General features: G+C 39.3%; 1 protein-coding gene across 1 annotated transcript; it reads left to right on the top strand.

The window, feature by feature from the left end:
- Nucleotides 1-5,198: 5,198 nt before the first annotated feature.
- On the top strand, nt 5,199-20,504 carry COPB2 (COPI coat complex subunit beta 2). Its single transcript, XM_064457334.1, has 22 exons — nt 5,199-5,317; nt 7,010-7,147; nt 7,773-7,859; nt 9,070-9,196; nt 10,305-10,453; nt 11,594-11,740; nt 12,788-12,887; nt 13,022-13,164; nt 13,387-13,586; nt 14,172-14,282; nt 14,557-14,645; nt 14,727-14,833; nt 15,131-15,274; nt 15,974-16,104; nt 16,409-16,616; nt 16,831-16,941; nt 17,746-17,960; nt 18,235-18,327; nt 18,407-18,587; nt 18,736-18,804; nt 19,664-19,735; nt 20,159-20,504. The coding sequence occupies exons 1-22, from the start codon at nt 5,315-5,317 to the stop codon at nt 20,252-20,254; spliced, it is 2,721 nt and encodes a 906-aa protein (XP_064313404.1). The 5' UTR covers nt 5,199-5,314; the 3' UTR covers nt 20,255-20,504.
- The last annotated feature ends 431 nt before the right edge of the window (nt 20,505-20,935 follow it).

Raw genomic sequence — 20,935 nt, 5'->3', positions numbered from 1 at the left:
CTCCAGAAAATAAACCATGAAGAAGCAAGTGTTAATAAATCAGAAGCGCTAGCAGGTCAATCAAGATTTTTCCTGCTAAGTGATTACATAATGACATAAAGATAGCACTTCTCTAATGGACCAAATATACTCAAAGAAGCTGTAGCACAGAGGGTAAGAACTGGAATCTTTATATTATATAGAACACTTCATTCTCTCTCACCAATAACCTTTCTTTCCTCAGAGCTTCCTGTTTATGGACACGTCTCTCCTCATTATTAGCATGCAGGTAACCTACTGTGCTACCACGATTAATACTTTATGTTATATTTTCTGCTTAAAATAAGTCCGTTACCAGATGCTGCTCAAAACAGTGATGATTTTCCTGTTTCTGATTTTAAGGAAGCTGGCATTCTGTGCTCCCTTAATACCTTTTAAAAAATGACTACACATTTCTACTGAAACTTGAAAATACAAGCAGACATAGGTCCTTTGTCCAGATGAAAAAATCCAATATACAAAACTCTAAACCCACACAGCTGAAGTTTGGCAGAATTTTAAGTTGAAAAGGCAGGCCTGTAATAAAAGTGTCAGGTGATATTACTTTAGGTGACTTCAAATATAAAACTTCCAATCCCTTCTTTACATACTGCAGTATCTATTTTCTCCGTATGCACCACATATGATTGAAGCAGCAGCTATTTTTTTAAACGATCGGTTTATGCACCATCAGGCTGCTACTGGCAGGTTGCATGTTTTGGAGAGGACGGGATTATTTTTTTCTAATATGAATTCTATGGTTTTGACAGTTCTGCTAAAAGTTCTGGGTTCTTTACTGGTACTGTAATTCCTCATTATCCTAGTGAGTTTAATATTCTGATCTCTGTATATGATTCAGGATTGTATCCAAGGCTAGTATGTTTCCAAGAGAGTGAGAAAAGACAAAGGCTGGGCATCTCAGACTCAGAGACAAACTACATTCCTCAACACTGCTGTATCCCTGATCTGCAACAAAGTGAAATACTGTCATTTCAAGGGAGCTTTTAATTCAGATTTACAGTGGTTTTTGTCTCACAGCTCTGCCACTTACATGTTAATAACACCTTTCCTTTAAACCCGCTGTGTTCCATCAATCTTTACTATCTTCCAAGTTAAGGCTGCAATGAGTTCTACTTCAGTTCACTGCACTGCAGGTATTAACTCTTGCCAATGAACAGCACTTCCCATTAATTTTGCATATGAAATAAACACTTTACAATGCTATAGAGCTGACCTAAATATATAAAAGCCTCGTTATATTCTAAAAGAACAGATCTACTGAGAATAATGCAGTAATTCAGGTTACAATATAACTCACAGAATACTCTGGGAATTAGTAAGCCATACTACCTCAAGATAATAAAGTTAGTCAAGCTCAGAGATGCTGGCAAACTGGGCCCCAAAGTGAAATGTAGTGATCCCGGGAGGGGCCACATACCCCCATAAAGAAAATAAGCAATGGTTGAAGTCTGGAGAAACAAGGAATTTACATAACAGGGGTGGTGTCCTGGGTAGAACAATCAAGGCAAAGAGATATTGGGTCCTCAGGACTGAGCTGCCTACTGCAACAAGCAGCAGCATGCACTATATTCATTACACCAGCTATGGATCTAGGTAAAAGCACCTGTTAGATTTTTGGCTCAATATGGATTTCCAAGCATATGGAATGAGCCATATGTATATGGCTCTTATTTCCAGATGTCTAGTCTTTACCTGAGAGAAAAAGAAAGTGGACTGGTGTTTTATTGCTAGCCTTCCCCTTCTCTGTTAAAACTTATTTGGTACACCGAGGATAAACTATAGGTGCTTGTGATTGGTACCCCAAACTATTTCAACGTTCTTTTTTGGAAGAATGATATTGTACTATTTTTATCATAAAATGCTCTATCCTCCTTCCAGAAAACTTTTTATTGCCATACAAATTCAAAACCTGCCAATAATGTCATAGCCAAAAGGATCTAAACTGAAATCTCAGAAAAGTAAGGTTGAATGGATTGGCTATCCCGAGAAGCAAGAGCCTTGTAAAGAAGAAATTACCAGTAGGCTGAAACAGTACCATAGTTGCTTCCTTCTTACAACTGTTGTATCTCTTGTTGCAATCCCATTACAGCTGCTGTGTTTCTGACTAAATCACCAACAATAAAAATGTGCAGAATTCCTCTATTACAGAACTCCAGTCCATGTTTTAGTTCAACAAGATTTAATGTGTCAGAATGCAATTGCTTCAACTACCAGCACTTATCTGGCCAGTTGTTTAGAACATCCTTTTTTGGGAATTAAAAAAAGTCCTTTTTAATGTTTTGTCTTGAGAACTTTCAAGACATTTAAAAGTAGCTTTGCACCTACAGGAACTCTGTCCTGCAACATCATATTACCAGTCCCTTTATTATACCCTTCGTTACACATGCATATCCACACTTTACAGAAATGCTGTTTGTGTTTCTAACAAGAAGACAGTTGTAGAGTGGTACTAGACAATGCATTTTAAATATTCTGTACAGTTTTATTCTGATTTCCTAAGGAAGCAAGGCCTATGATTGCACTCTACTGATCTGTAGCCATCTCATCATTCTCTCCTCCCCCCTTTCCCTATCTATGGTCTTAAAGATAACGAGTAGCCACAAAAGTAACAGGAGGCAGATAAACCCAACTTTGTTCCCTTCCTCCAAGGTAAAGAAAATGCTACATTTTTTTGAGGCCCAGGAGGAAATAGCCAAATGCTCAGCAAGCATGTATATTGCTCCAGGTGAGCTGCAGCAAGCGCTACTGCAGAGCCACGCAGGCAGGGGCATGAAAGGGGAAATGGGGAACTTCAAAGTGCACAATGCCCACAAGGCACAAAGTTTCCTCTGTTCCATGACTCTGGAAGAAAACATTGTGTTGGCTTTTTTTACCTGAAAAATATCTTTCAGTAAATAGGCATAAGAATAAAAGAACCTGAAGCAGAGATGTTCTTATATGATGTCTGTATTGAAAGTCATCTTAGAGACTCCCCATGTTTCCAGCTACTTTGTACCCAACCCACAGTGAAACAGTGGCTAGTACAGGATATATAGGAAAGAGTATGAAATGGAAACAAATACATAATATTTCCTCTGTATAACCATTTGATTTCCGTAATTTATGGATCATGGGCTTCTTGACTCAACTGGTACCCTTGCATCTATCAGCTATGAGGGATATTTCTTATTCTTAATTTCATTGCTCCTCTCCTACTCTAAGGTCAGCCTTGGCTTATACCATGTGCCTCATTTCTGCACTTCAGATTTTCTATTATTACAACAGCAAAGTAATTTCTTCCTTTCCCTGTTGTTATTTTCTTGACTAACAATCTCTATTCCTTCATCTTTCACTTACCTTCCTTGCTGTCTTTGATTCCCCTGTAATACCCTCATTTCTCTCTGGACTAGGACCTCGTTGAGATTTTCAAGGAAAAGTACACAATGTGTGCGGTTCATCCTCCACTACCTACATTCTCTAATATGGGCATCGTTCCCCTACACCTCTTCTTTCAGCGTGCCACCTCAGCTGTCTAAAAATCATGAATTAGACTCAAAAGTCATAAATTTTACTCAGTTCATTACTTCTAAGCAAGCTTATCCAAATTCTGCATCCTGAAATTCTGTACTCAAATGCGTTATTCTACAATCATTAACATAATGAATTGAAAGTGAAAAGAAAGCCCTAAAGAAAGCCGAAAGTCTAAACTCACCCATAACGGTTGACAACATTGTGCCCCTTCTCTTGCTTCAGGCATTTCTTTTCTCACTCATTTTCACCAGGCTTGTGGTTTTTTGAATTTTAAGTATCTGTCTTCTTGGAGTGAAAATAACAAGAGCTGAAGTAATCTCTCTGTCACCCTTTTGTTTATGTCCTTCAAACTGTAAACACTCCAGGACAATGTAATCCTTTTTACTGTGTTGTAGGATAGAGCACATGAGGCTCCTAATCCCAAGGTGAACACTTGTATCAAAAGGGGTATTTTCTTTAACTGAATCCCAATGAATATAAATACCCCCCATGTTATTCCCCTCCTTTATACAATGAAATGTGGGGGTTGCAATTTTTAATTAAAGATGTAACTTCAATCTGGCAGGAATGCTAGGAGAAATTTTCTCAACAGTGGTTCCTTGTGCTGTGGTGCTTCCCAAAATGTCACATTCCCCATAACTTTTCTACTAGATGTTCTTTGTGGTTGCAGTATCTGTAGCTTTAGCTGGCAAAAAAAGATTAAGAAGAGGAAAAATGTGTCACATAGTCTTTCACTTCTACAAGGTCTGACCAGGATTATGTCGTTCTTACTGACTGGGGGAGGCAAGCTGGGCTCCTTCCAGGGGCTTGCTTCAGGGCCCTGTCACGCTCACCACTGAGGACCTGACCCCTCTGACCAATGTCACCATTAGCACAGAATCACAGAATGGAAGGGGTTGGAAGGGACCTCTGGAGATCATCTTGTCCAACCCCCCTGCTTGAGCAGGCACACCCAGAGCAGGGGGCACAGGAACGCATCCAGGCGGGTTTTGAATGTCTCCAGGGAAGGAGACTCCACACCCTCCCTGGGCAGCCTGTGCCACTGCTCTGTCACCCTCACAGGAAAGGAGTTTTTTTTCATGTTTAGCTGGAACTTTCTGTGTTCCAACTTGTGCCCATTGCCCCTTGTCCTGTCGTTGGGCACTACTGAAAAAAGTCCAGTCCTATCCTTTTGACACCCACCCTTTAGATATTTATAAGCATTGATAGCATCCCCCCTCAGTCTTCTCCAGGCTGAACAAACCAGGTCTTTCAGCCTTTCCTCACAAGAGAGTTGGTCCAGTCCCCTGATCATCTTGGTAGCTCTCCACTGGACTTGCTCCAGTGGTTCCCTGCCTCTCTGGAACTGGGGAGCCCAGAGCTGGACACTGTACTCCAAATTATGCACACCGAGAGACCGTGCCGATCAGGCAAAGGTGACCTCTTCTCCAGGTCACTCACAACAGGGCAGGGTCTGGCAGCTCTCCGCACCATCACCCAGCTGAGATGTCCCAGGTCGCGCAGAGGGAGGGTCTCACCGCAGCGCCCATCACCGCCGCCGTGAGGTGACGAGGCGCCCGCCCGCCGCAACTACAACTCCCATCGGGCCCTGCGGCGCCTACATGTCCCAGCTCCCGCCGCGCCGCCTCCCTCTCGCGAGGCCTGGGGCTCTGGCGTCACTCTCGCGGTACCGACGGGTCCGGAAGCTCCACGTCGGAGGGTCGGAGCCAGCCCGGGGCGCAGCGACACCTCAGCCGTCGGCGCTGCCGCGGGGCGACGTGGGGCCATGGTGAGTGCGGGGGGCCGCCCCGCCAGCGGGGCGCGGCGGGCGGGGGCCCGGCCACTGGAGCCCGGCGCGGAGCGGGGAGGGTCGGGGGGCTGCGGCGGCCGTCAGTGACCGGCTGCCGCACGGCGCGCAAAGCCCCGCTGCGGGAGGCTTGAGAAATCAATCCTGAGGTTGTTCTTAGGTGGCCCCGGCGGGGCCGCCCAGCCTTGCCCGCGCAGCTGCCGCCGCTTTGGGCGGCTCCCCCCGCGCCCCCAGAGGAGCGGCGCGGCTGGACGTGTTGCGAAGAGCAAGAGGCCGCGCCGGGGCGAGGGCCTGGGCAGCCGCCCCCCGCCAGGGCGAGCCGGGAGCCGGGCCGGGATGTCGCGGGGCCTTCGGCACACGGCTGGCCCTGCCTTGGGGGGCAGCTGGGTTGGGCTCTGGGCAGGACAGGCCGGGTGTCTGTGCGGGGTCTTCCTGCTCTCTTTGACCCGGCCTTCCCCGTTGCCGTGCTGCCTGAAGAAGTCGTAGTGTTATTCTGTGGTTTAAGTTAAATAACTTAATAAGAAGAAAGGACTTGAAAGTCCCCTAGCGCCATTCTGCTTGAAGTCATGGAGCAGATCCCCTGGGTTTTGTTACTAGCATGGTGTTCATCAGACAGACCTAACAGTTGTGAAAGCATTTCAGGTACATGTTGCAGTTCACCTCTTGGATCAGCCATAGTCTGGGTCTTAGTAGTGGCAGATAAGAGCACTTCCAAGGATAAGCAGAGAGTCACATGCAATTACTTTGCCTACTCTTATAGTATTTATGGCTGGAGAAATAAACCACAAGTTTGTCCTCTTCCAATCAGATGTCACGTCCATAAGTTACGGATACTATGTGGTAGCTGGGTGTCTCTTTCCTTGCAGTGTCTAACATGTGTAACTGCAGGTTTTATTAATTTTATTCTGCTACTAAACACATGCAGCATTCTGTGATCATATATTACTTATTAAGTTCTCTGAGATAAAATGTCAGCAGCATTAAGTGAGCTCAACAGCCTTTGAGTGTCTAAACAAATCTATAATGCTTCAAATATTTTAGAAAATCACTTTGCTACGCTTTATACCTTTTTAAATACTCTGGCTTTACATTGCCAGTGATGAAGTTGGAAGGTCAAATCCCTCTTCATAAGGGAAAGGCTTAACCTTTTCACTCCCCTCAGTTTTTCCAACATAGTGTTCCATTCCAAAACTTAATATGGGAATTGTGAACAGAAATAAACTTATAATGGGTGAATGTTGTTGTTTTCTGTTGTGATAACTGGCTTTTGCACGTGTTTTTTCAGGTGAAGTAGCAGGAAGATTCTTTTTCTATCGTTTGTATTAGAAGCAAAATCTCTTTCTTTTGCTTTAGTAGTTCAGGGACACCAGGAAGATGTGCAGTGCATCTTTTTTTGACTGCTGGAGATACCTTTTACATTATGAAAAAGTTCTGAATTTCACAGAAGTAAATTAAATGGACCCATGGCCATTGGTGGGGGTGTGATGTTTCTAGAAATCCTTATAATAACAAGTCAGCAGATGGATAGAAAAGCATAGCAGTCATCTGTCTGCTGGAAAAGGAGGACTGATTCTTTTTATTTTAAGGTTTAACTTCATCTTTCCTTCTTCCATCATATTTCTGTGCCAGTTTTATGTTGAATAACTTGGTATTCTCAATACTTTTCCTCTCTAGCCTCTCCGACTTGATATAAAACGGAAACTAACAGCCCGGTCCGACCGGGTGAAGAGTGTAGACTTGCATCCCACAGAACCATGGATGTTGGCTAGCCTTTACAATGGGAGCGTCTGTGTTTGGAACCATGAAACACAGGTGATGATTTTTATTTTCCTTTATTGTCAAATTTTCATAACGGACAGACATATAAATTCTATTTTTTGATACTAGACACACAAGAAGAATCTTAAATCACTGCTACTAATTGACTGTACTCTCCCCTGCCTTATTACAAAAGTCACTGTATTAATAGACAAGGAATATCTTTAGCTGTGACTTTTAATGACCTGTCATTTTCTATAAATTTATTTTTCAAGAATCATCTCTGTTGTGGATTCCTTGCAAATTAATGGCTTTCCTTCTGGAAGATTAGACACCTCTGTCTTGCATCTGCCATCTGTATTTGTGAAGGTTGTAGGAACTGTTAGACTTCTACCTGCCTGTCAAGTATAGTTGAAATTGGGCAGCAGCTCCAAAAATATTAGATGGGGTTGGATTAAGAATGGAGGGAGAACATAAAGGTGATGTTAAAAGAACAAAACAGGCAAGCATCTCCCTTCTTGGACAGGTATGTTCCTTTTAAAAAGTGCACATGTACTGTTGTAGGATTCTTGGAGAGTTGCTAAAGGCAACATACTAGACACTGTTAAGAAAAGATAAAGAGCTGATTTCAAAACTGATACTTTCTCTAGTGCTATAAACTTATTATTTTTATTTTTAGACTCTGGTGAAGACTTTTGAAGTGTGTGACCTTCCAGTGAGAGCTGCCAAATTCGTGGCAAGAAAGAACTGGGTTGTTACAGGAGCTGTAAGCTATCATCGTCTTGTGATATCCATATGCAATAGTACTTTCTCTAGTTTATTTTCATGCCACTCCTTTGTATATCACATAATAGTATGATTTTATATGAATTTGTAGATAAGAAAGGAATACTTCAGTACAGTTCCTTTAAGTTTCAAAACTTAAACTTTTCATTTCAAAGGAGAGCAATCTAATATGGTGGCTAATTCTGCATGTAGTGCAAGATAGATCTAGATTTAACTTTTATTGTCAACTAAGATGAAACTATTGACTGTCTTGGGTAAGAAGACTTAGAAGTGACTTTCTACTTTTTTCCTTGGTTATATTAAAAATAATTCTTTTAGTTGTACTCACCGCTAGAAAAATACTCTGCTTTTATTCAGTGAGTCTACTTTGAGAGGAATAGTTTTTTTCCTAATCTTGGTAACACATTTTTCTTGATAGAATGAATAGTTTTTTGTCTAAATGGAAGTAATACCTAAAATTTTTTTTCTTTTCTTCTGCCCTATACACAGAGTAAAAAGATTTCTTGTCTTGTCATTGTCTTATGCTGCCATGACCCAGTTACTTCAAGTGCACATAAGTTAGCACTGTTTCCCAAGAAGTGCAACACTGCCTTCTTGGCAGCACCAGAGTTCAAGCAGCTGCATGGGAACTAGATTAGTAACTGGTGAAAGTTGGTCTCAATTTTTATTTTTATCAACTTAATTTCACACACACACACTCCCCCCCCAAAAAAAAAATCTCAATTTTAAAGAATGAAGTTGAAATCACCTTTCCACTTGACTTAGAGTTACAAATTCTTTCCTCCTGGCCCCACAGCATTAACACCGTTGTAGATTTTATGTTGGGGAACCTTGCTTTTCATTGTCATATAAAGCATTAATAATTTTTAAAGCATTTTTGCACTTCCCTTAATTTTAAATCAAAAGGCTATTTGAAATACATGGTTTTTTAAAACGAAATTTTAGTCGAAGTTTTTTCCATTTTGTAAATGCCTTGGAATAGGATTGGATCATTTATATACTTCTGAATCAAAGTATAATTTGTATCGTTAGCAATGTACAGAAAATAACATTTTCTTAAATATTATGTTGTTAGAGGCTCTTCAATGGTGGAATGTTGGTTTGGTTTTTTTTTTCTTCCTAGTTACCCTGCATTGAAGGTGCAATATACAGAGTCCTATTCTAATGGTGGCTTTTCTTCCCTTTCGTAGGATGACATGCAAATTAGAGTTTTTAATTATAACACCTTGGAAAGAGTTCACATGTTTGAAGCACATTCAGATTACATTCGTTGTATTGCTGTGCATCCCACACAGCCTTTCATACTGACAAGTAGCGGTAAGAGTTCTTTGGTATATTTTTATATTTATTAACCATCTATTTTTAGGCTTCTGTTTTCTGTCTAGTGAGGGATTGCGTGTTTTTTCCTTTTTCTGCTGAAACAGCAATCCTTGAGCAAGTAGCCAACATGACAGCTGTCATTTCATCTTGTTCCTTTGCAAGATACATTCATGTTTTTTAATGGAATATCAACTGGTCTTGCAATTTAGAATATAATATCTTATGTCCCTGTTAGAGAAGACCGAAGAACATGTTGCTTAATATCTGCCAGAGGAAAGGTTCATATATGTGCCCCTTAGCTGTTGCTTGAGAGTTTGCCACACTAAAATTCTGTTTTTTAAAAAATTGCATAATAGTTTGGAGTATGTTTTCAGCTGGCAATCTGACTTAGCTAACTTTCATATTTTTTCCCTTAAATACTACTGAATTCTCTTTTATTTGAGGTGATCTATGTTACTTGGGATTGGAAGATCACAGTATCCCAACAGATCTTGCCGAAGAACATCTACATTGTGCTACTCAGTCCTTTTCATTCCTGGAAACCTTACCAATGCAGTCAGAGCTCTGCCAAAATGCAGAGAGCCTTGTGGGTCAGAGGCGCCATATATTTCTGTGTTTTGCTGTTCAAGCTAATACACTTACACTTGAAATAAAGGTATTAGGAAGCCAGCTTGGTTGTTTCTGCATCCTATTCCTTAGCGCTTGTCAGAGTAGGTGCTGCAGAAGAAGGCGTGGGTCCAGTTCCTTAATATCTGCCCAGTATTTTAAGATTAATAATTCAATACCTTAATATCAATTCTTAATCTCCCTTTTTAAGACAGATATATTTTTTTACTTAGTTTTATCACTATTTTACTGGACAATATTTTTGAGAAACTTGTACTCCCTGTGGTCCTTCTGCAAGGAAGGACTGGTAATCTTACAGATGGAAAATACATTGAGTATTAGCAGTGCCTCCTTCCAAGGGGGAAGGGATGAGTGAGCCTTTCACCTGAAGTTATGAACAACTGTGTGGTTTAAGAAGGTAGGTATCAGAATATATTAAACTAACTGAAGCTTATTTGGTTGTTTTTGGTTTTTGTGTTTGTTTTTTTTTTTCTTTCAGATGACATGCTCATTAAGCTCTGGGACTGGGATAAAAAATGGTCTTGTTCTCAGGTGTTTGAAGGGCACACCCATTATGTCATGCAGATTGTCATAAACCCAAAAGACAACAATCAGTTTGCCAGTGCCTCTTTGGATAGGACAATCAAGGTAGAGAAACTGCATTTTGGAGTTGAGGTTTTTTTGTCATTAAGTAATTATCAGCCAGAGTATACAAACCAATAATACTGTATGGACAATGAGTCAGAATTATAAAAAGCAGGTGCTATGATAGAATTTTTATTTAACAAGGACTTGAATGGTGGTCAAGTTACTATTCACCTACAAGATTACCTGTCACGTCTAATCACTGAAATGTGGTTCTCTAAACTTTAAGTGCTGCATTTCCATTTGGATTACTCAGAAATACTGCAGAGGGGTAATGGTTATACTATCAATGAGTAGTTTGGAAGAATTAAAACTAAATATAAAAAACATAAAGGTATTTCTCCCATTATTTTCATGTCCTTGGCTGTCTGTTGAATTGTTTCCAAAGGTGTCTTCAGCGTTCTTATGGGAGACCCTGATGAGTCTCATTTGCTGTGAAACTATTACTAAATACCTGGGACTATAGATTTACAGCCATCTGAGCAGTAAGACTTCCTCACTTTCCCCACAAATTATCATTGTATTGGCTGTAAAAATCCAGTTTTGATTTCATAAGTCCTCAATTGTTGAGATTAGGTGTGTAGGCTGATTTGATGTCATAACCATGGGAAAATAGCAGTATATCTACAACTTCACTTGGTTCATTTTGAGTCCTCATTTAGCATGAGATCTGTCAGCAGTTTAATGTAACTGGAAAAAATAAAGTTAAGGACACATTTGGGGGCAAATCCGTTTATGCACAAATAGTTGCTTTTTCTAGGTCTACTAGTTAATTTCGTAAACAGATATTACTTCTTACAAATAGTGTCTTACATGGTTTCATGTCCTAAAAGAAAAAGTTGGGAGAAACCAATTCCATTGTTTTGAGATTTTTGAGGTACAAGCACAGCATGTACAACTTGGCATATTATTTCTGTTTATTTGGTGGGGGAGGATTGGTAGTTTGATAAGCAGTTGTTCAGGTTTTTCACCTAAGAAAACAACTGTCTTTGGAATTCCATATTCTATATCTTTGGAATTGTAAAGTACATCTGAATACCTACTCTGTTTGGCAAGGTTGACCTGGATGCAAAAGATTAATAACTACCTGCGGTTGAGTTTTTTGGTGTGTTTTTTTTTGTTTTGTTTTGTTTTTCTGGGAAGGTGTGGCAGCTTGGCTCTTCTTCGCCCAACTTTACTTTGGAAGGCCATGAGAAAGGAGTAAACTGCATTGACTATTACAGTGGAGGAGACAAGCCATACCTCATTTCAGGTGCAGATGACCGGTTGGTTAAAATCTGGGACTACCAGGTATATGTTCAACTCTTCGTAAACTTTAGTGCTGACTGCCACAGCAAAACCAATAGTGAAGAAATAGAAAAGGAGGGAAAGGACTTGAATAGACCAACAGAAGTATTGTTCATTTATCAACTCTTTCCATCCTTTCAGTTCTCATTAATTTTTTCCCTTCTTTCTTTATTCCCTTCCCTCTCTCCTTTTTCATCCTATGCACATTTATATAGGGACATGTGTGCATGCACACACACGCATGTGCTTCTACTTGACAGTTTGCAGGGGTTATGAGGTGACTTGTTTGAATGCTCTACAGGAAAGAGAGACTGAATCCAGGGACTCAATTCTGTTGCTGGAACCTAGAGTCCATAAGTTCTTCCTGCATAGGAGTGTATGAATGGCCAGAAGGGCAAGACAAAATTTGTTAGATAGTCCTTTGTGGTTGTTAAAAACTGTTGCCCTAGAGTAAACACAAGCTCAGAAGTTAAAGCTAGTGCTGTTAATTTAAGCATGTGGTGCAGTAATGGCTGTTAGATCAGTACTTAAAATTTTGCCACCATGTATGGTTGTATACATCAGTTACGTAGCCTAACGTTAGTTGTCTCAAGCAGAGTAGGCTTTTCTTTCACCACTGTGAATGAACATTGTTGCTAAAGACAATATTAGATCTGTCTTCACCTGTAATTAGATTCAGGTAAATGGTTTGCTCTGATTTTTTTTGCAGTGAACTCCGTTCTCTATCTTGTTTTAATCTGTTGTGCTATGTAGCTCTGAGAAAGCATATCTTCTAGGCAGAAACCAATCTAAAAATAGAGGAAAAAAACTAAGTCAAGGGAAATATTTTCTTCTGGGGAGGAGAAATTAAGTCAATACAATCATAATTTTTAATGTCTAATGCTGTTGTTTGGGCATCTTGGAAATGTTACTGGAAGAAATTTAGAGAAATATGTTTTCAGATAAGTTTTAGATTTGGGGGAAGATTTTTTTAAAGAAATAAAGGTAAAAATGTAGCAATGTATATTATCTGTACCTGTACTTCCAACACTTTTTTTTTTTTCTTTGCAGAATAAAACATGTGTACAAACCCTGGAAGGACATGCTCAAAATGTGTCGTGTGTCAGCTTCCATCCTGAATTGCCTATCATTATCACAGGCTCAGAAGATGGTAATTTTGTATTTCCTGATATATAAAGGACAGGAGAAGAATTTATGGGAGAGCTCTTCTTCTGGTGTGGCTACACACCTCCTGCCCTCGCGTTGAGAGAAGAGATAAAAGCTATGTATTTCTTTCTCCTCTAGGAACTGTACGCATTTGGCATTCGAGTACTTACCGCCTGGAAAGTACCCTCAACTATGGCATGGAGAGAGTGTGGTGTGTGGCCAGTTTAAGAGGATCCAATAATGTGGCTTTGGGATATGATGAAGGCAGCATTATTGTTAAGGTACAATTAATGATTTGAAATGAGAAATGGTGATTCATCACTGTCCTGTGCACAGAGCAACTGATTTCTGATTCTGTGATAATATATACAATAGTAAAAATCTGACATTTTAATTGGCATTTTTTAGACAGAGCCAGGGTATTTCACTAGATATGTTCAACTGAAAAGAAAATCAAGAATGTATTTTCTCCATCTGCTAAATTCTTATGCCACACTTCCTAGCTTGGTCGTGAAGAACCTGCCATGTCCATGGATGCAAATGGAAAAATTATTTGGGCTAAACATTCAGAAGTCCAACAGGCTAACTTGAAAGCTATGGGAGATGCTGAGATCAAAGATGGAGAAAGATTGCCGCTGGCTGTAAAGGATATGGGGAGCTGTGAAATCTATCCTCAGACAATTCAGCACAACCCTAATGGACGGTAATAGATTTTAGAACAAAATACTATACTTAAACATTTCTGATTTTTCTTTTTTTTTTTTTTTTAAACATTGGAAAACTTTTTGAATGAGTAAGAGTTGCATGTGTGCTGGTGGCTGAGAGCCTATGGAGAACAGGTGTGTCAGAGCCAGTCACTGTAAAATCAGAGTAACAGATGGGCTTCACCTGTGAGAGCTGATTAAACAGACAAGTTGGACGTTCTAGGTAGAGGAAGAAGTATGCAAACAAAATACATAAGATAATAGCAGCAAACTACATTCTTTTATCGCTTTTGAATTTTTTTTTGCTAACAGATAAGCTAAATTAAAAGAAATGGTAAAGGGATACAAGGTACAACAGCTGCTCAGCAGAGACCAGAAGGGAAACCAAGTAGCTAGCAACATGATGCAGAGGAAAATCTGGTTCCGTGACATTTTTGGAATATACAAATATCTTTTATTCTGTCTGTATTTGCAGTGATTGTGTAGGGCTCGGGGCGTTTACCTTCTTGGATTTTTTGTCTGCTTGATCATGGCTGTTGAACTGAATACAGGTGTCTGACAAATGCATTGTTCTCCTGCTCTAGGTTTGTAGTAGTGTGTGGTGATGGTGAATACATCATCTACACAGCTATGGCTTTGAGAAACAAGAGCTTTGGTTCTGCACAGGAGTTTGTATGGGCACATGATTCTTCAGAGTAAGTGTTGCAGATTTTTTTTCCTTTGTATTAACTTGAGTTTGCTGCTGCTAGTTTTCAGGCTGTACAACTGGTAAACTGGCCTGAAGACTAAAGCATGTGAGGATAATGAACTTTCAATAACTGTCCTGCTTTAAAATTTTCCATTTGTAGTACTCTGCTAATTTTTGAAGATAAATCAAATGCAGTTGTTTTGTAGCAGCTTACAATTTTAGTAATTTTCTACTTAGGAAGGCGAATAATTTTTTTTTTTTTAACAATGCAATCTATTTAGATACGCAATCAGGGAGAGCAACAGTGTTGTGAAGATATTTAAAAATTTCAAAGAGAAGAAGTCATTCAAACCTGATTTTGGAGCAGAAGGTAAGTATTTACTTCTAAAATAGGTATGTTGGTACATTTCTTTGCACAACGTGGATTTCTTCCACCTTTATTTTCTTGCAGGCATCTACGGTGGCTTCCTGTTGGGTGTCAGATCTGTTAATGGTTTGGCATTCTATGATTGGGAAAACACAGAACTGATTCGCAGAATTGAGATTCAGCCCAAGCATGTAAGTTTCTAGGTGGGACTGAAGATATTCATCTGTCTGTGTTTACTGATTTTTTTAAATTTTTTTTTACTGGACTGCTGATTTTCTTAAATGAAGCCAAGGTGTCCATCATAAAGTAATAACTTCTTAGGTTTATCTCCATCTTATGGCAGAAGGGGGGGGAGTGGAAATCCCTGTTTGTGTTGGCTTCTCAGGTACTAAAGCTTCTGTTAGAGTTACTAGGTTTTAACCTTAATTTATATAACTTCCTTTCTTAACCTGGGGTCTCTAGTGTCATTATTGATTCTGATGATACAGATTTTCTGGTCTGACTCGGGTGAGCTTGTCTGCATTGCTACGGAAGAGTCATTCTTCATTCTGAAATACCTATCAGAAAAAGTTGCAGCAGCCCAAGAAACACATGAAGGTGTCACTGAGGATGGAATTGAAGATGCTTTTGAGGTACCTTCTATTCAAAACATGGAACAGGATTAGAGAGCATTGAAGCAAGTCTTCCCAGAGTATACCAACATTATTCCTTAACATAATCCTATTAAATTTTAGTTTCCAGAGCACTGGAATACAGTATACACAGTATAAATCATGTGAGGAATGCTGTTAATCATTTTATTTGGGTTTCCTGGGGAGAGTATCCCTGTTGGAATCCCAGTATGACAGCCCTTGATGCCTACATTTCTCTTCAGATGTCTCTTGATTATTCTCACAGAGTTATAGAAGCTATTTTTAAAGCACACACTCAGGTAGTATGTTCACATTGCTTAAACCTTTCTGCAATTTTCAAGTATTGAAATGTTATTGAAATTTGAGAACAATTAAAAAAAAACTTAAGCTGTGAAATGTCAGCTTTACTTGTGAAATTTGTCTTTGATGATTGTGCTTAATGCTTAGTTTGGTGCCTGTTTCCTGGATTTGTAATTGGTTTAGTTAAGTATTACGGTAGAGATTTCATATGTTACAGCATTTTTGTAAAGCTATAAAAGCATTATTTAAGTACTTCCAATCTGTATCTAAACTTCTTTGCAACTTGCCCAACTGTTGACTTAAGTATAGAATATTAAGTTTAATTGGAAAATGCAATAGTCTTACTGCTACCTAAAAGTACCTTTTTACATATGTAATTAAATCCAACTTAATTTACAGGTTCTTGGTGAGATTCAGGAGATTGTGAAAACAGGCTTGTGGGTAGGCGACTGCTTTATTTACACCAGTTCTGTGAACAGGCTCAACTACTATGTTGGAGGAGAAATTGTCACTATAGCCCATTTAGACAGGTAAGTTGCTGCATCGGGTTGTAAGCAAGTGATAAAGGTTCTTTCAGCAAAGTTAGGACAAGGTTAACCTTGTCACCTGCTTGCCATGCCTTACCACTTTTTCTTGCATATCTTGCTAATATATGTTTTGAGGCAGTATTGTAAATTGTGGAGGGAATAAACAGTGTTACGTGAAAGTGCCTATATAGTAAAAGTAGAGTTTTTCATGTGAGTATTCTTGCTATTGTAAGAACTACTGGACTTTTTTTTATAGATTCTTTGGTAGTGGATCTATTGAAGATGAATATTCTTTGTTTTGTTTCAGGACAATGTATCTTTTGGGGTATATCCCTAAGGACAACCGGCTTTATTTGGGTGATAAAGAGCTGAACATTGTTAGCTACTCTTTGCTGGTCTCAGTGCTTGAATATCAAACTGCTGTGATGAGAAGAGATTTCAGTATGGCTGATAAAGTTCTTCCCACGATTCCAAAAGAACAGAGAACCAGAGTTGCACATTTTCTTGAAAAACAGGCAAGTTACAAAAAGTTAATAAATCAATTTAGTCACACTTCTAATGGAATTTGCTAAGCAAAAGCAGATCACTTTATCTGTAAGCAGAAACTCTTGTTCATCACCCATATTTATTGGAGAATACTGTACCCTTCTGTTCAGAGGGCTTTTGTTAGAACATCTAGGATGCTGTTTGACCTGACAGATCAGTCTTACTTTCAGACTTTTATTTTAGGGCTTCAAACAACAAGCTCTTGCCGTATCTACAGATCCAGAGCATCGTTTTGAACTTGCTCTTCAACTTGGAGAATTAAAAATAGCCTATCAGCTTGCAGTGGAAGCAGAGGTAAACATAATTTTTAGTGATTTGTATGAATTCAGAGAATAAGTGTGAATCTAAGAGGCCCTGCAAAAAAAGGCAGTGGTATGTAGGGGTGCTGTACAGCTCCCTGAACACTACATAAATGCCTCCAACTTTCTTGATTAAGCTCTTCTGCCTGTAATTCTAAGGAATCTAAGCTGTGGGATGGGGACAGAAAACTGTTGTCTGCTCAGAAAGCTACAGGAACTCCTGGAGAACACAAAACTTGAACCAAGAATCAAGCCTTAATCTCCCATATTGAACAGTGAGAAGAGGAATGGTGGGACTGAAGCCTCTGGGCTTTTGTTCCAGCCTTGGCAAACTCAGACTGATGCATTAGGAGGACTGACAGGCAGTGACTTGTCCCATAGCCATTATTCAGAGAATTGGTCTCACAGTTCCTGTTGTAAATAATGAAGTTAGTGATAAGGAATGTTAACTTAGTTACAGACAGAAATGATATTACATTCTGAAGATTAACTTGGGAACTTTTTTTAAGAGATTGTTAGTGTTTAAATTTCCAAAGTTATTTCTACCTTCTCCTTCCATGTGTAATGAAAAACTGTTTATTTTATGTAATGGTACAGCCGTGTAATGATCTGCATCTAACACTCACTCTGTCATGCTGTGAAGCTGCAGTAATCATCGTATCTCAAAGGGAGGACGGTACCTTTACAAGTAAACTTATGTTCATATTGAATGCTGTGAAAAATCTTTAAATGCTGTTCAAAACTGAGGGTTCTTTTTCTGGTTTTTCTTTCCTTCCCTCTCACCTTTTTGTACCATTAGTCAGAACAGAAATGGAAGCAACTTGCTGAGCTTGCCATTAGTAAATGCCAGTTTGGCTTAGCTCAGGAGTGTCTCCACCATGCACAAGACTACGGAGGACTGCTGCTTCTGGCTACAGCTTCAGGAAATGCTAACATGGTGAATAAGTTAGCTGAAGGAGCAGAAAAAGATGGCAAGAACAATGTTGCATTTATGAGCTACTTCCTGCAGGGAAAGTAAGTAGCAAGCATAAGATTCAGATTGTTCTGTTATGCTTTCTGAAATGCAAAGAACCTCAGGTTCTTCAAATGGTTAACTCCAGCTGACTTAAAACTTCCTGGAGAAAGATTGTGGTATGTGCCTTTTCAGAAAAGCTATTTTATGAAGGTTGCTACTTTTAAAATGTGAAATGAAAGCACTTTGAATTAATGTAAATAGAATGAACAGCTAATCTAATACAAAAATTTGTCTTTATTTTACTGGTTAAAATAGTATTTTAAAACCTTTTAGGCTTGATTCATGCTTGGAACTCTTGATTAAAACCGGGCGTCTCCCAGAAGCTGCTTTTCTTGCACGGACATACTTGCCAAGCCAAGTTTCAAGGTAACTTCAAAGCATGTGCAGAGTGTGAATGGTGATGTCAAAATTAGCTGTATATAAGAAATATGGTTTGCATCTCCAGGGTTGTTAAGCTGTGGCGGGAGAATCTCTCTAAAGTCAATCAAAAAGCTGCCGAGTCCCTTGCTGATCCTACAGAGTATGAAAATCTTTTCCCTGGATTAAAGGAAGCTTTTGTTGCTGAAGAGTATGTTAAACAAAGTCTTGCCGACTTGCGGCCAGCCAGGGAATACCCCCTTGTCACTGTAAGTAATAAGTGTAGGAGCTTTTATCGTCTCTAGAAGAAAACTTTGGTGCTGTGTAAATTCAGCTTTAAGCAAGTCAGTACCACCACTTAAATGTTCCATGAAACCTATGTGTTGGTGGTTTTGGTTTTTTTTTTTTTACTTTCAGCCAAATGAAGAAAGAAACTTACTTGAAGAGGCAAAAGCCTTTGAGCCTTCTGGAGTAATGGCACCGCAGGTCAGTGTTAGTGCTAATTGATGAACGCTGAGAAAGAGGCAGTTTTTGCTAATGTACAGTAACATCTACCCTGGAGAATATTTCACCAATAATGGACATGTTATTGCTCTTACTGGCTTGACTGTAAGCACTGCAGCTGGAGTTCCATGTTCTTTTGCCTCAGACTCTTCTTAATCTATTTCTGTTACCTAAACCAAATTAAAACTAGCTTGCATTGGAAGCTGAAAACAAGACAACTAACGTTAGAAGCATGTATTTGTATTCAGTTAACGATTGCATAGAAGTCTAAGTACGGTTGTCTCTTACAGCTGAGGCTGAATATAGGAAGTTTTATAGGAGATAATTATATAATTAATCTAAATACGCTCAACTGAATAGTACTGTTACTTCAGTAATGGCACTAAGTTATAAATTGTCACAATAGAAAACGTGTGCAGCAGTGATGAGAGAAGGATAAGTGTTAAACCATTACAGGGTACAGAACACAAACCCCAGCAACAGTACTGATTTACCGCCTTTGCTAAAACTGCTCTGACAATCTCGAGTAACCTACCCTCTTTCCTGCTGAGGACCTTGAAAATCACATACTTTCTAACACCACTTCAGTATTTGAGATTAACTGATACTTTCTGAAGGTTGTTTTCATTGTATTGGTTCCATCATCAACTGCTTTAAGTAAACTGGTGGGGAAAGAGTAGTCTGCAGTGGATGGAGGGCTAGAACGCTTACTGGCTGTGAAGATGTGGTTTGAGAATTACTGAGGGAAACTTTGAAAGAGAACCACTGGAGCAGGGGCTTACAGGTCTTTTGTTGAACTAATTTAAATTCAAAAGAACTTAAGGAATCTCTTTTTCATTAGAAGACTGAAGAACCAGTTCCATCTCCTAAACAAGAACTGATGAAGACAGTTTTGCAGAATTCTGATCAAAAGGTACTGAAATATATTTTTATGAAGGGAAGTACAAGCACTAAATCCATTTTACATTTAAGACTTGAACTAATATTGTAATTAAACCAAGCTACTAGAAAATGTCACTTTCTACATTAAGAAACTTAGGCCCAGTACAGAGTATGGACCCCTCCTGTTCTATGCAGAAACTGTACACAGTAATGCAGAGCACTTCCTACAGCCTTATGGATTTACAAGGAACAAAGGATGAAGTCCAGAGAGAGTTGGTCAGAAAGTTGTAAAGAGTTGCTTTTCGCTTCAGCTTATTTTAACATTTACATGCCACCTGACTGCCTCAGCTTGGTGTTTTGCAGAATGTACAAATATATCAAGAGTCATACATCATATAAGGTGGCTAATGTAACCATATTACTATCCCCTTAATTGATTCTTTTCTTTTCTTAGACACTGCTGGACTTGGAAGATGACTTGGATAACTTAGATCTGGAGGATATTGATACCACAGATATCAATCTGGATGAAGAGATCTTAGATGAGTGAACATAATGCTTTAGGTGACCAAATCACTTACTCCAAACACAGGAATGAAATTCTGAGGACTGTGTGCTCCAAGTTAATTTGATTTTATACTGCAAGTGGACCATGTGTATGTAGAAAGAAGGGTAGACCCAGCAACTGTACAAAAAGAATCACCTTCTATGTTGAAATTCAAGATGTAGGCCTGCTCCAGTGCATACTAAAAAATGTTTTCATTTATTGAGCACTTCAATAAAAAGTTTTAAACATTCTATTCTTTGGTTCTCCGTTTAATAGAAACTCTACTATTCTTAACCCAGCCTCAATTGTGGGTATTGCAAATATGTGGAACAGGAGCATAGTAGCCAAGCATTAGTATTTTAACCTGACTTTTCTTAGCATATACACTTAGGTATGTTGTTGTTTTGTGTCTGTTCACACACTAAATAGTACAGTGAGAATCAGTAGCTCAGTTACTCTTTCAGACAACATATTTTAGACCTTTTAGCTAACAGAACAGTAATGTTTCTTAAGTGACAGCTGTGGTGTTATACGGTTTCCTAAATGAAGCTGTCCAGACCCTACACTTCATGATGTAAAATGAATTGTGAGCAATTGTGTAGATTTAAGGTGCAACAGCAAAGGAATTAAACTCAGGGTATATTGTCACCTCAAAAGAAGAGTCATGATGACTATGCTAAGTGC

The sequence above is a fragment of the Phalacrocorax carbo genome, chromosome 7 (assembly GCF_963921805.1).
Source record: "Phalacrocorax carbo chromosome 7, bPhaCar2.1, whole genome shotgun sequence".
Lineage (NCBI taxonomy): Eukaryota > Metazoa > Chordata > Aves > Suliformes > Phalacrocoracidae > Phalacrocorax > Phalacrocorax carbo.
The sequence above is the reverse complement of the archived record's forward strand: the minus strand, read 5'-3'. Positions and strand labels throughout refer to the sequence as shown.